This window comes from Oryx dammah, unplaced genomic scaffold, assembly GCF_014754425.2.
Source record: "Oryx dammah isolate SB20612 unplaced genomic scaffold, SCBI_Odam_1.1 HiC_scaffold_4, whole genome shotgun sequence".
In the NCBI taxonomy this organism is placed as follows: domain Eukaryota; kingdom Metazoa; phylum Chordata; class Mammalia; order Artiodactyla; family Bovidae; genus Oryx; species Oryx dammah.
In genome coordinates this window covers 643852-659992 of record NW_024070188.1, presented here as the reverse complement: position 1 = coordinate 659992, position 16141 = coordinate 643852, and the positions used below count along the sequence as shown (strand labels likewise).

The window sequence follows — 16141 nt, the reverse complement described above, 5'->3', positions numbered from 1 at the left end:
AAAGAAGATATCCACTTTCAACTTCATCCATGTGCACACAGATGGTTTATGCGGATTTGCAGTCACTACGTTTTATATGTGTTAGTCAAAGAATTCAAAATAAAACCCAGACAGAATGCTTGACCTGCAGCTAAGATCAAGAGCAGGATAATAATATGAAAACACAGGCATTTATGTGTTTTCTAAACCATAAATCCAGCCACAGTACCCACATTCACATTGGAAGCTACCTCTTAGTTGAACTAGCTTGGTATACAAATCGTAGACACATTTTTGCCTTTATGTCACATGGATTCACATGATTTGTTTGCAAGAAGAATCTAAAACAGGAGTCCTCAAACGTTTTGGTATGTGAACTCACTGCCCACGCTTGCCACTGCCACAGACCCCCAACAAGAGAGGAATACTATGAGGAAACAGTGGTGACATGGGGCACAGTTGTTACCAGCTATTACAAATAAATTCTGAAACTAAATAAATTTCACAAACCTGAGTACAGACACTGACACGTCAAAAATAAACGCTAGGACTTCCCTGGTGGTCTGGTGGATAAGAATCTGCCTGTCAATGCAGGGGACACAGGTTCGATCCCCAGTCCTGGAAGATCCCACATGCAAAAGTGTACCACAACTACTGAGCCATGCGCTGCAAGTACTGAAGCCCACACGCCTAGAGCCTGTGCTCTGTAACGAAAGGCCACCACAATGAGAAGCCCACGTACCACAATGAAGGGTAGCCCCTGCTCACCACGACTAGAGAAAGGCCCCTTGTAACAACAAAGACTCAATACAATCAAAAATGAAATAAATAAAGGTAAACCCTGGTGGCTCAGAGGGTATAGAATCTGACTCCAGTCCAGGGCACCCAGGTTCGATCCCTGGGTCAGGAAGATCCCCGGAATAAGGGCATAGCAATCCAGTCCACTATTATTGCCTGGAGAATTCCATGGACAGAGGGGCCTAGCAGGCCACAGTGCACCAGGTCACAAAGAGTCAGACATGACTGAGCGACTAACACACACACGCATGCAAAATAAATGCTGCACGGCACAGCCTTTCTTGGGAAGGAAAAGCAAGTACTTCTGCAAAAGAGCTGCAGAGGTCACCAGGAGTCTGCTGAGGTTTACTGGGACCGCCCTCTGGTCTGGGAGAGGAGATGCAAGTGACACAGAGGAGGGATGACTGAACAAGAAAGGGTACTGCAATGCTCCATCAGGCCCCAGGTCCTCGGAGGATTAGGTGGGACCCCAGCCCACAGGCTGCTCTCCAGAGGAGGACTTAGCCACCCAGGGCAACTCCAGCCCACGGACAGGTAGCCAAGGAGGGACCCACGTCACAGGTGTCGCCCCAGCCAAGTCCTTGCAAACCCTGGGAAATGGGGAGGGACAAAAAATTTTTAAACTAAAATTTTTAAATGCTACAAGTAATCAGTGCTGGATTTGCTTGAGGGCAAGTTCACCCTATACTTTCAAGAGTCACTGGTCTGGAAATCCGAGTATGCTTTTTGCCTCAGCAAAACAAAATGCTGTGCTCTTCAAGCCAGTGGATCAAACTTATGAAATCGTGAAAGCCACAGAAGTTACACAGTGGGGGTTGGAAGTCTCTGTGTACACATGCTGACACGGATGATGAATGTGAACTGCTGATTCATCTGCCAACTGCAATAAGGGAGCCAAGTGAAAACAATGAAAGTCTTAGTCGCTCAGTCACGTCGGACTCTTTGCGACCGCATGGACTGTAGCCCGCTAGGTTCCTCTGTCCATGGAATTCTCTAGGCAAGAAACTGAAGTCAGTAACCATTCCCTTCTCCAGGGGATCTTCCTGACCCAGGGATCAAACCCAGGTCTTCCACACTACAGGCAAATTCTTTACCATCTGAGCCACCAGGGAAGCCCCAAGGGAATCAAACCCCTCCCCAAAGTCTCAACATCCATTATGGACAGAGAAAATAATTAGCATTTAAAAGAGTAAGTTGCCTTAACCCATGTAAGCTGAATGAGGAATAAATAAAGATAAAGCTTTTTTTTTTTTTCCAATCCTGCAGAATCTATAAGGTAAATCTCTTGACTAGTCTTGAAAGACACTAGCCTATGGGGAATATTTTATGATTGGATCAGCTTAGAAGCAGAGAAATGGCTGCAAAGACCTGTGCAGACATGTTCCATGCCTAATTATTTATTATAGATACTTGCTTCCTGTCCATTGGGGTATTTTAACAAGCAACATGTTACGCTCATGTTCTGGGGTATATAATGAACTCTCTGTCACGCAGTTTCACAACAGCTTATCATCATAAAAAGCAATATGATACTTACTTTGCTGTGACGGTACCATTTAAACTCTTAGAATTTAAAGAACAATATAATGGTGTCTGCAAAGCAACTTCAAACTTTGGTAATACTGGAAAAGAAAAGCAAGAATATTTTAAACAGTCTGTTTTCCTCTCATTTTACAGTTTAACAGACTAGAGAATAGAACTGTCCTAAAGGAGTTGGTATTATTTAAACTTAAATTCGTTAGCCTCCAAATACACGTTAACAAATAGATGAAAGTACTTCACTCCACTCAAAATGTGAAACCCCATAAGGCTGGTGACGAGACTCCAAAAGGGCAGGACTGCTGTGGACACTCATGTCTGTGAAGCCTCCCGCCGGCAGAATCTAAGCTGTATCCAGATAACTAACAAGGACACACTGCACAGCACAGGAAACTCTTCTCAATGTTATGTGGAAGCCTGGGTAGGAAGGACTTTGGAGGAGAAAGGATACACGTACATGCATGGCTGAGTCCCTTCCCTGTTCACCTGAAACTATCACAACATTGTTCATCGACTATACTCAAATACAAAATAAAAAGTGTAATAGAAAAAGTTAAACTAAAAATAAATAAATTGCATCCAGAACCCTAGAGGCAAAGCCATCTGAGTGCTAGAAGGCCCAGCTTTTTCATTCAACTGTCACCCATTAGTATGCACTTCCTACTTCTTAAAATATTTCCATATCATGTGATAAACAGCTACTTCTGAGGACTTTGTTCCAATTTGGTTTCTAAAAGCACATCCTGAGGCCCTAAGACTCTCCTTCTGCATGCTGACATACATGCATTCACAGAGAATCTGCTGGTGACAGTCTAACCCAATGGGATGCCATGAAGAGAAAGTTGTGTACTAGGATTTCTAGTTAATTACTAAGATACGACTACAAGTAATGGTGCTTTTCTTGTGCAACAAGTACTGGTTCCTGAAGGTAATCCCAAAATAAGAAACTCTTGGCTGGCTTTATATAATTGAGCTATGAAGAATTTTATAAATAGTAATATTATTTAATGCAATCTGGTTGGATGGCATCACCAACTCAATGGACATGAGTCTGAGCAAACTCCAGGAGATTGTGAAGGACAGGGAAGCCTGGTGTGCCACAGTTCATGGGGTCACAGAGAGTCGGACATGACTTAGTGACTGAACAACAACAACAACAAATATAATTAAGCTGTGAAATATTTCATAAATAGTAATATTATTTAATCAAAGCACTTCACTGGAGCTAAAAGAAAATATTTCCTACCAACCTAAACAAATCTATAGAAATAATTCTCTTCTTTAACTTCAATGACCAATGAAATAGATTCATCTCATAACAATTAGTAAAAGAGACGAAACAAGACGACCGAGGAATCGGCAGAACAGGAGAGCCTCCAGCTCCAGATGAAAGACCCTGGAGGGCCCGGACGCTCACGACCAAGACCAGTCCAGGACTCTGCACCAGCACAAAAGTCGGGGCCATTCAGGGGTGGAATTTCCTCAGAACAAGGAAATCAGAATGTCCCCTCCTCAGATATCACAGGTTGGCGATCAATTCTGCCTCCACGACATACCTCCTCCAACAACATACAACCACCCAGCACCACTCCTACGTGACATATAAACAGCCTATGAGAGTCACAGCCACCTCTGACTTATTCCTCGAGATCAGGGCTGTCTAAAAGAAACAAAATGTGAGCCACGTGGTGTCATTTCATATGTCCAGCAGCCACATTTAAAAAGGAAAAAAAAAAAAAAACAGGTGAAATTAATCTTTGCAACATTTTATATAACCTCATATATCCAAAATATCATTGCAACATGTAATCAATATAAATAATTTAATTATTAATGAGCTATTTTTCTTTATTTACACCATCTTCAAAATTGGGTATTTTACACGCTGAGAGCACATCTTCATATGGATCAGCCACAATTCAAGTATTTAATGTGCTGAGTGAACCCTGAACTGGACAAAACAGTTCCAGATCAGAGGTCAGTAAACAAAGACCAGCAAGAGCTAAGAATGGTTTGTACGTTTCTAATTAGTTGGGGAAAAAATCATAAGAAATACAAATCATGTATTTCATAACATGTGAAATCGAAATTTCCAAGTCCGTAAATAAAATTGTACTTGATCCCAGGCACTTTCACTTACATATTGTCTGCAGCTGCTGTGTGCTACGATGGCAAAGCTGAGCAGTTAAGACAGAGCCATGGGAGCCACGGAACATCAGGTTTCCTATCCGGCCATCTATAGGAAAAAGCTCTGTGCCCCCTGTTCCAGCTGGTCATGAAACTGAGCCATGACGATGCCGTGAGAGGCACGTGGACTGCAGCCACAAACGTGCACGTGGATGACTTTCCAGAGTTACTAATGCCCGAACGAGACACTCTCTCAAAAAACAACACAAACCAGACAAAAGAGCTTGTGTACAACCTCAGAATGGTTGTTCAAAGTATAACTAATACTGGGATCCTACGCATTCACTCTCAGCCTTCCTTCCTCTCCATGCACCAACAAAAAACCGGTGGGTCCCACATGGTTTACACTGACTTCCAACTACGATATTACAAAAGTGGCACCTGCAGGGAGAGGATTTACCCAAGTTAAACCCAGTCTTTACTAGTGTCGACCAAGTGAAAAACAGGGAAATCAGGAAATCACTGAGGTTACGCTTTAAAAAATTTTTAATATGTTATGATTCACAGCAAAATATAAAAACAGAATAACTGTGCATAAGAAAAAGAGGAAAATCATGGGACTACAGGCAACCTCATTCCCACTTCACTCTTTGTAATGATCTTTTACAGAGAAAAAATGTTCAGACCTATAGAAATACCAGGATTTTACCTCCATTGGGGTTTTTACTTTAAATAATACACCTCTTAGAAATTTCTCTTTTCCCTATGGAAAGGAACAAATGTATATTCCTTCAAAATAAGTTAAAGAATTCTTACCATATTCTGAAACCTGAAATGATTGATAATATGTCTGGTCCTATTGGGAGAAAGAAAAAAAAGACAAGAAAATAAATGAGTTTCTATTTAATTACTTCATCTGTTTACTCACCTCACAAAAATATTTAGAAAAAACTTTAATTATTTGATGAACAAAACAATTTATTTCAACTTTACATAATTTTATTTTTAATCACCTGCAACATGAAGTCTGTGAATTTCATGAGTTTTTCTTAACAATTCACTAATATGAGAAGGTGACCTGTCTCTTTAATTCACTGCAGGTCATTGAAACAAACTACTTAACCTGACTTTCCTCATTTGTGCAATTAGAACAAAATTAAATCAGATAATTTATGAATTTATGAAGCATGGCAAACTAACAAGAAACTACTTCAAATCTGGTTTGTATATCCCTATCAAAGCTAACCAATGAAGAAAATAAAATTACACACTATTCAAATATATAAAATAGTCAAGGATACAAAATCATCATGGACCAACACCCTTTATCTTCCTAATTGCTTGAAGTATTGTCTACTATAATCCTTAAGTCAATATACTCTACCCTATTTTAACAGATATCATTTCTTTTTCCAAGATCAACAAGAAAACGTGTGACCTGTCATAGAAGAAGAAATATCATGTAACATCCCTTATTTTTGGAATCTATAAAGACATGATACAAAAGAACTTATTTACCAAACAGAAACAGACTCACAGACTTAGATGAGGAACTTCTGGTTGCAGGGTTCGGGAGATGGGCAGAAGGGGTAGTTAGGGAGTTTAGGACAGCCATGTACACACCGCTATATTTAAAATGGATAACAAGGACCTACTGTACAGCACTTAGAACTCTGCTCAATGCTATGTGGCAGCCTGGATGGGAGGGAAATTTGGGGGAGAATGGATACCCTTTTCTGTCCACCTGAAACTATCACAACATTGTTAATCAGCTATACCCCAACACAGAGTGAAAGTTTAAAAAAAAAACTTTTTCTTTAAACAGAGAGAGCTTTCCCCAAAGTAAACAATAATAACAAAAAAGAAAACGTGTGGCCTAGAAATATCTTTTTTTCCCAACTCCTCATGTTTCTATCTGTCCATTCCTAATCATAGTTAACACATTAAACAGAACCACTTCAAAAGAGCTAAGAAATTCCACTAAAGAAATGTGTATTCCAATTCTGATTCCCTAAATTTATCAAAACAAATAAATAACATTTTTTAAAAATCATTATTTGTTTAATCTACAGTAACTCTACACCTCCTAAACTAATATGATAGTATAAATCAACTATACCTCAATAAAAAATAAAATTTTAATAAACAAAGTACACACCAGCAATTATTTCTTAATCCTTAAAGGATACAGTTCATTTCAAAGTATAAGACAAATGTAACTAGTTACATATCAACAAAATAATTGTCTAAAGCTTGGCTTCCATGTTGTCATTTAAAGTAGATCCCAAAGAAACTGTGTTGATCAGTCTTTAGGAATCTCACATTTGTCCCTTCTATCTTAAAGCGTTTTCATGTCACATATAGGAATGGTATAAATCACATGTTTTTGATTCATTTATAAGTTCTGATTTGCTATCCTCAAAAATCAAATCAAGAAGGTAATCTACCTGTAATACCTGTTTTACTGATAATGTGAGAATTCTAGTCTTTAAATTGCTTATTGCTTTACAACTGGTAAGGCTGTGAACAAGCAATTTAACAATGATGATGTCTGCTGATCAAGTTAAGTTCATATAGCAAATGCCAAGTGAGTATCACACGTAAAACACGCCATGAAGCTCTGTAAAGGTAAACTACAGCCCTCAGCATCAGAGGGTCCGTCTCAGGAGGGAGCAGACACAGTCCAGAGCAGTTCTGCAAGGCAGACAGTACCCCAGACTTTCATGCACTGTGCTTCTGCTCTCAGCTCCCTATGCTTTACTTACACACACTTCTACCTCTAATCTCCTGCCAGGACCTAGACCAAATAGTACGTGCTTCCCTGGATCCCCAATCTAAAAGTGATCTCTTTAATACTGTATGACACCCCTTATATGTGGAATCTAAAAAGAAATGATATAAACTAACTTACTTACAAAACAGAAGGAGACTCACAGACTTAGAAAACAAACTCATGGTTGCCGGGGGAAAGGATAGTTAGGGAGTTTGGGAATGTCATGTACACACTGCTATATTCAAAATGGTAACCAACAAAGACCTATTGTATAGCACATGGAACCTGACTCAATGTTATGTGCCAGGATGGATGGTAGGAGAGTTTAGGGGAGAATGAACTCATGGGCTTCCCAGGTGGCGCTACTGGTAAAGAACCCACGTACCGATGCAGGTTAGGCATAAAAGACGCGGGCTCAGTCCCAGGGTCGGGAAGATCCCCTGGAGGAGGACGTGGCAAGCCACTCCAGGATTCTTGCCTGGAGAATCCCATGGACAGAGGAGCCTGGGAAGCTGCAAGTCCATGGGGTAGCACACAGGCAGAAATGACTGAAGCGACTCAACACACACACAGATACACGCATGTGTGTGGCTGAATCCCTCCACTGTGCACGTGAAACTACCAACACATTGTAAACGGGCTACACCCCTGTAACAGGAGGAAAAGGGCCAGGCACAACTTTTGAAAGAATGACACAGCCCAAGGACACAACATAAACCGGTTAAAATCAAATGAGTCCAAGATGGCAGACAAGTCGACTCTGACTAGACCTTGACCCTCAATCAGCAAGCTAAATGACACAACCAGAGGCACTATGACAGTTCCAAGGCACTGTCAAAAGACCAAGGAGTGGCGGTGACCCAGTCCCTGGAAATCTCCACCCCTTCCCAAAACTAGTTGGAATAATCCTCCCACTCGTTAGCATATGAAATCACTCATCCTATAAAAACTAGCCACCCCACATTTCACAGCCAGCACTCACCATCTGTGATGGCCCACACTCTGTCCGTGGAGTGCACTTCTCTCTGAATCTAAATAAATCCACTTCTTACCTATCACTTTGTCTCTCACTGAATTCTTTCTGTGATGGGACATCAAGAATCTGAGCTTCATTAGGTCCTGAAACCAGTCACCGTGGGTTTTGGCTGGGTTCAAGTCCCAGCCATGTGGGTTCAAATCCCAGCCTGAGGTAAATGGTTTCACCCCAATACAATAAATAAATAAAGAGTTCAAAGTCTGAAAACAAAACAAAAAAAATTAAACTAAAATAAAAGTGATCTCTCTGCCTCCTTGTGCTTCAGCCCTTCCTCACCACCTTTTGCCCCATGTTCTGAATATTTAGGTACCTGGTTTCCCTTGCTGCAAGTTCCTTCATGGCCAGGTCCATGCTGGATCATGTTTTTACCCTTCATAGTTTATCCCTTGACATGTCAACTTAAAAGAGTGTCTGATACAAAAAAGTTTTCAAAATAACATGTTTTATATTGCATAAAAGCGCTAGCTTTGACAAATGTAGAAAATTAACTAATTTATTTGGGCCTCCTTTAAACAGCCTTGAAACCAACACTTAGGCAATTATTTAACACAAGTGGTTACATTCGATTACATCTGAAATGAAGTCTCCCTTCCTGCCTCCTACATTACCAATCATCCCTGACAATACCTGGATTTTCCACCTCTCTGTTTACTGTCTCCTCCCCTTCATTCTGTCTATAGATGTTGTTACATCTTCTGTTCTCCTGGTACTCTTGAGCATGTTTCTGAATCATTCTTTGTTTCCTTAATGTTCTTTTCTGATCTTGAAACGTTGGTCCTTCCTATCCTGAGCCCCATGCTCTTCCCATAAGTTAGTTCATCAACTCCCATGGTGTTAACTGCCATCTCTACAGTAAACATTTCTAAACCTTTATCTCAAGCTGGAGATTTAGACTCAAATGCATCTTCTGGACACTTCCACCTGAATGTTCTAGAGAATGTTCTGGACTTCTGGGTTTCCTTGGTGGTTGAGTGGTTAAGAATCCACCTGCCAATGCAGGGGTTCAGTTCAGTTCTGTCACTCAGTCATGTCCTACTCTTTGCGATCCCATAGACTGTAGCACACCAGGCTTCCCTATCCTTCACCAACTCCCAAGCCTTGTTCAAACTCATGTCCATCAAGTCGGTGATACCATCCGCCCATCTCATCCTTTCTCGTCCCCTTCTCCTCCCACCTTCAATCTTTTCCAATGAGTCAGTTCTTCGCATCAGGTGGCCAAAGTATTGGAGTTTCAGCTTCAACATCAGTCCTCCCAATGAAGGACTGATTTCCTTAACCACTGACTGGTTTGATCTTACAGCCCAAGGAACTCTCAAGAGTCTCCTCCAACACCACAGTTCAAAAGCATCAATTCTTTGGTGCTCAGCTTTCTTTATAGTCTAAATCTCACATCCACACATGACTACTGGAAAAACCACAGCTTTGACTAGACAGATCTTTGTCAGCAAAGTAATATCTCTGCTTTTTAATATGCTGTCTAGGTTGGTCATAGCTTTTCTTCCAAGAAGCAAGCGTCTTTTAATTTCAAGGCTGCAGTCACCATTGGCAGTGATTTTGGAGTCCCCAAAAGTAAAGTCTCTCACTGTTTCCATTGTTTCCCTATTTATTTGCCATGAAGTGATGGGACCGGATGCCATGATTTTAGTTTTTTGAATGTTGAGCTTTAAGCCAGGTTTTTTACTCTCCTCTTTCACCTTCATCAAGAGGCTCTTTAGTTCTTCTTCACTTTCTGCCTTAAGGGTGGTATCATTTGCATATCTGAGGTTATTGATTTTTCTCCCTGCAATCTTGATTCCAGCATACGCTTCATCCAACCTGGCATTTCGCACGATGTATTCTGCATATAAGTTAAATAAGCAGGGTGACAATATACAGCCTTGACATACTACTTTGCCAATTTTGAACCAGTCCATTGTTCCATGACCAGTTCTAACTGTTGCTTCTTGATCTGCATACAGATTTCTCAGGAGGCAGGTAAGTTGGTCTGATAATGCAGGGGACACTGGTTCAATCCCTGATCCAGGAAGATTCCATATGCCTCAGGGCAACTAAGCCCATATGCTACAAAAAGTGAGGCCCATGCGCCCTAGGGCCCATGCTTCCCAACAAGGGAAGCCGCTGTAATAAGAGGCCCACTCACCCCAAGTACAGAGTCGCCCCTGCTGGCCAAAACTAGAGAAAGCCCGTGCTCAGCAATGAAGACTCAGTGTAGCCAAAAATAAAATAAATATTTTTTTTAATGTCCTGGGCTCCTTTATCTGGAGTTAGTCTCCACCAGGGAGCTTTTCTTGATCGCCTCTCCCCATGTTGGATTAGATGCCCTTCTCTCCCAAATATCCTGTGTATAACTCAGTCACTTTACCCAATATACTATAACCATCTGCTTTCTGTTAATAACCTGGAACAGGCTTTGTGTTAATAACAGGCTTATGAAGCCTTTGCGGGTACTGCACTTAATTCAGCATCCTTTCAAGGTCTGTTGAATGAATGTACATATTAATGAATGAACACATTGATTTTTGTCCCCAAGTTGGTTCTTACGGGGGGCTCATCAAATTAGACTCAGTTATCTCACAGCATCTCCTGCAAGAAATTCAGAGCCTTCAGACTACATTGAGGAGGCACAGCCATCAGCCAAGAGACCCATGAAGTAACCTTAACTCTCTGCACTGCATTTGGAAGAAATATGAACGTCTGGGAGTGGAACAAAACAGTCATCACAGAAAACTGAAGAAAATGTGGGAGAAAAAGGCTTATTTCCACTGTCATTTAAATTGTTCCAATAAATCAATAAATCATCTAGTAACTGAGTGGTGATAGTGTGCTTTGTACCAGATGAGGTTTTCCCAGGATGTTTATAAGATGTGACACGCAAATCTAGAAGGAAATTATTTTACTGTTCCAGGGGTTTAAAAAGCAGAAATAAGTTCTGGAGTTCTCAACATGTGGTCATTAGCAATTGGGCCATACCAATTTTCACAAGTTTAGTATTTTTTTATAAAATATTTTTATAAAATATACAATCAAGAATACAGAAGATACTGAAATACTTTTAAATGAATAATAATTCCGAGAATCAGTAGCCATTTATGCTACAGACAACAAAGATGCCAACAGGAACACTTTCATTAGTCCAGAAAAGGTTTTTGCAAACTTTTTCTATAAAAGGCAAAGCAGTAAATATTTTAGCCTTTGCAAGCCATATGGTCCCTCTTACAACTTCTCAACCCTACTGGTGCAATGCAAAACAGCCAGAGCCAACACAAACAAATGAGACTGGCTGTGTGCCAACAAAACTTTATTTACATAAGCAGGTGTTGGGCTGCTGACCCCTGGTCTAAAAACTAAAATTTATTTCCATTTTGTTCTGTTATTTCTAGCTGAACTCAACTAAGTTTGACTAAATCAAACTAAAAACATGAAGCAAAAAACAATCCTAGACCTTTTGTAGGAGGTAAAGTTCCATTTACTTAACTTTCCTTCACTTTCAAAGCAGTTGTGTCCGACTATTTGCGACCCATGGACTGTAGCCCACCAGGCTTTCTTGTCCATGGGATTCTTCAGGCAACAATACTGGAGTAGACTGCCGTGCCCTCTTCCAGGGGATGTTCCCAACCCAGGGATCGAACTCGCATCTCTCGTGTCTCCAGCATTGGCAGGTGGGTTCTTTACCATTAGCACCACCTGAGAATCCCTTCAAAGCAACAATCTGCTTCAAAATAAGTTTTTAATATTTATTCTAGTTCGTGAAACAGCTTGTGCTCATTCACTCTACCAGCAACCAGAGAGAGAAGCTGATCTGAAGACTTAAATACTTGGGCAGCATATCTTCTAAGCAGACACCTTTCCAGGAAAAATAAGAAAAAAAATAGAACTCATTGAGGTCTTCGGAGCTCTGCTTTCCTTAATACGGTCACTGTTTCCAGGGAAAAAGCACTCCCTTAGGAAACCCGCTCTTCAGCACACATGTTCATCTGTATTACATGTGAGCCCATCTCAGTTTGATTTCTAAACAATTTCTAAAGCAGAATGGAAAAGAAGAACCCGGAGGTACTCTTGGGTAATCTCTGGAATTCTTTATCCCTTTATCCCTACATCAATAGTTCATGGTGATGGTGTATATTATGGAAATCAATCAAACAAAAGGGGAAAGACAGAAAACAGACTATTTTTACTACCTTCCTAAAAAATCTGCTATGACTACAGAGCAAATTGGAGACACATGAATTACTAAGACCTGCTATTCCAGTTACTGATTTCCCTTCTCTAACCATGAAGCCATCCAACTGCTATAAGAGGGCTTTTATTTTTTAACAAACCTCAAAAAATATGGCACACTACCTGACTGCTTAAAGATGTATATTTTTAAAAACTGTGGGTCAGCTTCTTTCAACTCACTGCTGGAATAAAAAGAAATGCCAGAAACAGAATTAAAGGATTGGATGGACTTTTTTTGGTTGCACATTTATGTTCATTTACGAACATGTTAACTTTGCAAAAATCTGCTTTAGCATTGATCTCCAGTGTCTGGATTTAATTTTTATTTTAAGATTAAAAAGGCACTAAAAGCTTTTACATCCACACATAACAGGTTGCTAAAATGGAACTATTTCAGACTCAGTTTTGGCTCTGCCCCCCAAGATGGCAGACGCCAAATATAGCTACATTCCCAAGCCCAGGAATGTGCAAGACTAGCAGTCAGGACTTGCAAAGGAGGGCTCCAAAACCTGGTTTTGCAGCTCTTCACCAAAAGAAAATCAACTCAAAAGGAATTTTAAGAGAAAGTTTCTGATGTGCTAGGAGTCTCACACACCCTACCCCCAGGGATCAGGTGGGAATTGCTTGCCCCTCACTTCGAGCCTAAGGAAAAGGGCTTCAGTTGGACAATCCAGAGAGCTGGATGCCTGCCCCTGGGAGCGACCTCAAGCCACAGCGGTCAGACACTTGACATGCCCAAAAATCCTAGAAAGAAAAATACTGCGTTGACCCGCTGCACAGAAGGCTGAGCTGGAAAAGGGTGCTGTGCTGAGTTTCAGGGAGCAAAGAAAACAGGAGCTTTTCCCCTCAACTGAACTGACTCGTTTGAAAAGACCCTGATGCTGGGAACGATTGAAGGTGGGAGGAGAAGGGGACGACAGAGGATGAGATGGTTGGATGGCATCACCAACTCAATGGACATGAATTTGAGCAAGCTCCGGGAGTTGTTGATAGACAGGGAGGCCTGGCATGAGGCAGTCCATGGGGTCACAAAGAGTCGGACACAACTGAGCAACTGAACTGAACTGAATGTGCAAAAAAAGGAGAGCAGCATGAGGCTGCTTCTATCCTGATCAACACCAGCCTCCAGAGGCCTAAAGGCAACCCCAGGAGATACAGCCAGAGGTGTACCGCAGACAGCCAGGAGCTGAAGATGTAGCTGTTAGGACAGAGCCAGCTGGAGGAGATAGTCAAAAGCACGGAAGACAGTTTGGATGAGAGACCTCCCAGCAATGGTAGGGGGGTAATGCTCCAAAGAACCCACAAAAGAGCTCTAGGAAGAAAAGGTGTTCGTTTTAAATGCCTGCCAAGCCCAGAAAGCTCTGATACCAGCTGACGACATTAGTACTTTAAACCATATTAAACTTTTTATAGAATAAATATTGGGCTGCCCAGGTGACGCTAGTGATGAAGAACCCACCTGCCAGTGCAGGAGATCTAAGAGACTCAGGTTCGATCCTTGGGTCAGGAAGATCCCCTGGAGGAGGGCATGGCAACCCACTCCAGTATTCTTGCCTGGAGAATCCCATGGACAGAAGAGCCTGGTGGGCTACAGTCCATGGGGTCACAAAGAGTCAGACAGGACTAAAGTGACTAAGCAGCACACGCACACAGAATGAACGTTAGCAAATTCATATGTCTCACCCTTACACGTATGAGTTTTTTATCCCTCACCTCTCTTCCCTCCACCTATTTAAACCTGCAGGAGCGCAATGTATCCTCATGAATGAGAAACAGGAGGCCAGAGCAGACAAGACCCCAAGGTGAGAAAAGAGGGTTGGATATATTAATTACTGAACACAGAATTATGTATGCATACATGTAACCAAAAATGACAGGACCTTTTATCACCAAAGAATAACCAGAAAAGTGGTGGGATTTCCCCCCATTTCAGGCAGTGTGCACATCTGTCATTTCTCTAAGAAAGACAATATACATCTCTTGATGCTTTTGTGATTTACTAGCTTTTTAAGTTCTTTGCTAATTATATGGTAAAAATCAAAGAGGGGGAAAGAAAAGATTTTACATGACTACTGTTCTGTAGGTAATTAAGGCTAAGGTCTTCCCAGGTGGCTCCAGCGGTAAAGAACGTGCCTGCCAATGCAGGAGACATAAGAGACGTGGGTTTGATCTCTGGGTCAGGATGATCCCCTGGAGGAGGGCATGGCCACCCACTCCAGTATTCTTGCCTGGAGAATTCCATGGACAGAGGACCCTGGCGGGCTACAGTCCATGGGGTGCAAAGAGTCGGACACAACTGAAGCAACTTAGCAACATCATCATCATTAGGAATATTAGTAGGCATCTGAATAAAGCTAAAAATAGAGAAATTTCCTGTTGTATATATTAGGTGTGAAAAACACAAGTCAGTAAACATCTAAACATGATAAGACACAGTTCCTACTTTCAGACAGGGTCAGGGAAGTTTACAGTCAAGGAAAGCTTCATTTAAGATTGCAAAGAGCTCAAGCTTCCCTGGTGGTCTAGTGGTTAAGAATCCGCCTGCCAACCCAGAGAACACAGGTTCAATCCCTGATCCTGGAAGATCCCACATGCCAAAGAGCAACGAAGCCCGTGCACCACAGCTACTGAGCCCGCACACCCTAGAGCCTGTGCCCTGCCACAGGAGAAGCCAGGCAATGAGATACCCACCCACTGCAGCTAGAGAGAAGCCCCCTCCCTCTGCAATTAGAGAGAGCCCGTGGGCAGCAATGAAGACCCAGCATAGTCAATAAACAAATAAGCCTTTTTAAAAAAGAATGAATGCAAAAAAACTCTAGACTGAGGAGTCATGAGACTGTGGCCAAGTCATTCTAATTATAAATTCCAGTTCCCTCAGCTATAAAGTAGAGGATTTTGATCAGAGAACATGCAAGCCTCTTCACACCTTAAAATTCCACGTGTTAACTGGATGGAGGTGGAGTGACTGAAGGGCTGAGAGGGGGCCAGTGGGGTGGATGGGGGTGGACCGAGGAAGAGAGCTAGGGGAGAGCTGCAAAGCTGGCAGCAGGCCCCATGGGGCAGGCAGGAGCCTTGTGGGTGTGAAACCCAGTCCTGCAAGAAGTGAGCTCCCTTACTGAGCTTATGACTAATCCCTCCATCCAAAACTTATACCCTTTTTTGTCCCCTCTGACCTCAAGCCTGTGCTAGCTGAAGGCTAATCAACCAGAGTCAGATGACTAAAATCATGGTGGTTGCTGATAACAAACATCATTGCTGTACTAAAACTGCTGTTGTGGACATCGTCATTAACACACAAACTCAAGCTATTTCTCTGGGGCAAAATGAGTTCACAGATGTCTGAGCCACGGATCACGGGGCCAGAGAACTGTAAACCAGAGACATCTTGACCCTCAAAACTGCAAATAAAGAAATGTCAAAGGATGACCATTAATCTCAGCCTCTTTGTTCTCTTCCTTAAGAAACGCCCCAATTCACAGACCCAGCTGGAGTGGCTTAGAGCCCTGCAATAAAGTTTTCTGCAAACACCATCCACAGCAACGAAAGATCCCACAGGAAGCAATGAAGATCTTGTGAGCAACAATGAAGAACCAATGCAGCCTAATTAGTTAATTAATTAATCTTCTTATAGATTCACAGACGTAGAAAGCAAACGTACGGCTACCAAAGGG

General features: G+C 41.8%; 1 protein-coding gene across 1 annotated transcript in view; it reads right to left on the bottom strand.

Moving 5' to 3' along the window:
• The window catches only part of LOC120862891 (CD109 antigen-like), a 143541-nt gene that overhangs the window by 81325 nt on the left and 46075 nt on the right, over positions 1–16141 (bottom strand). Inside the window, exons 6-7 of the mRNA XM_040239044.1 lie at positions 5260–5299; positions 2315–2399 (exon numbers count right to left, since the gene is read on the bottom strand). Of these exons, the coding sequence (XP_040094978.1) occupies positions 2315–2399; positions 5260–5299 (125 nt within the window). The remainder of the gene's footprint in view (positions 1–2314; positions 2400–5259; positions 5300–16141) is intronic.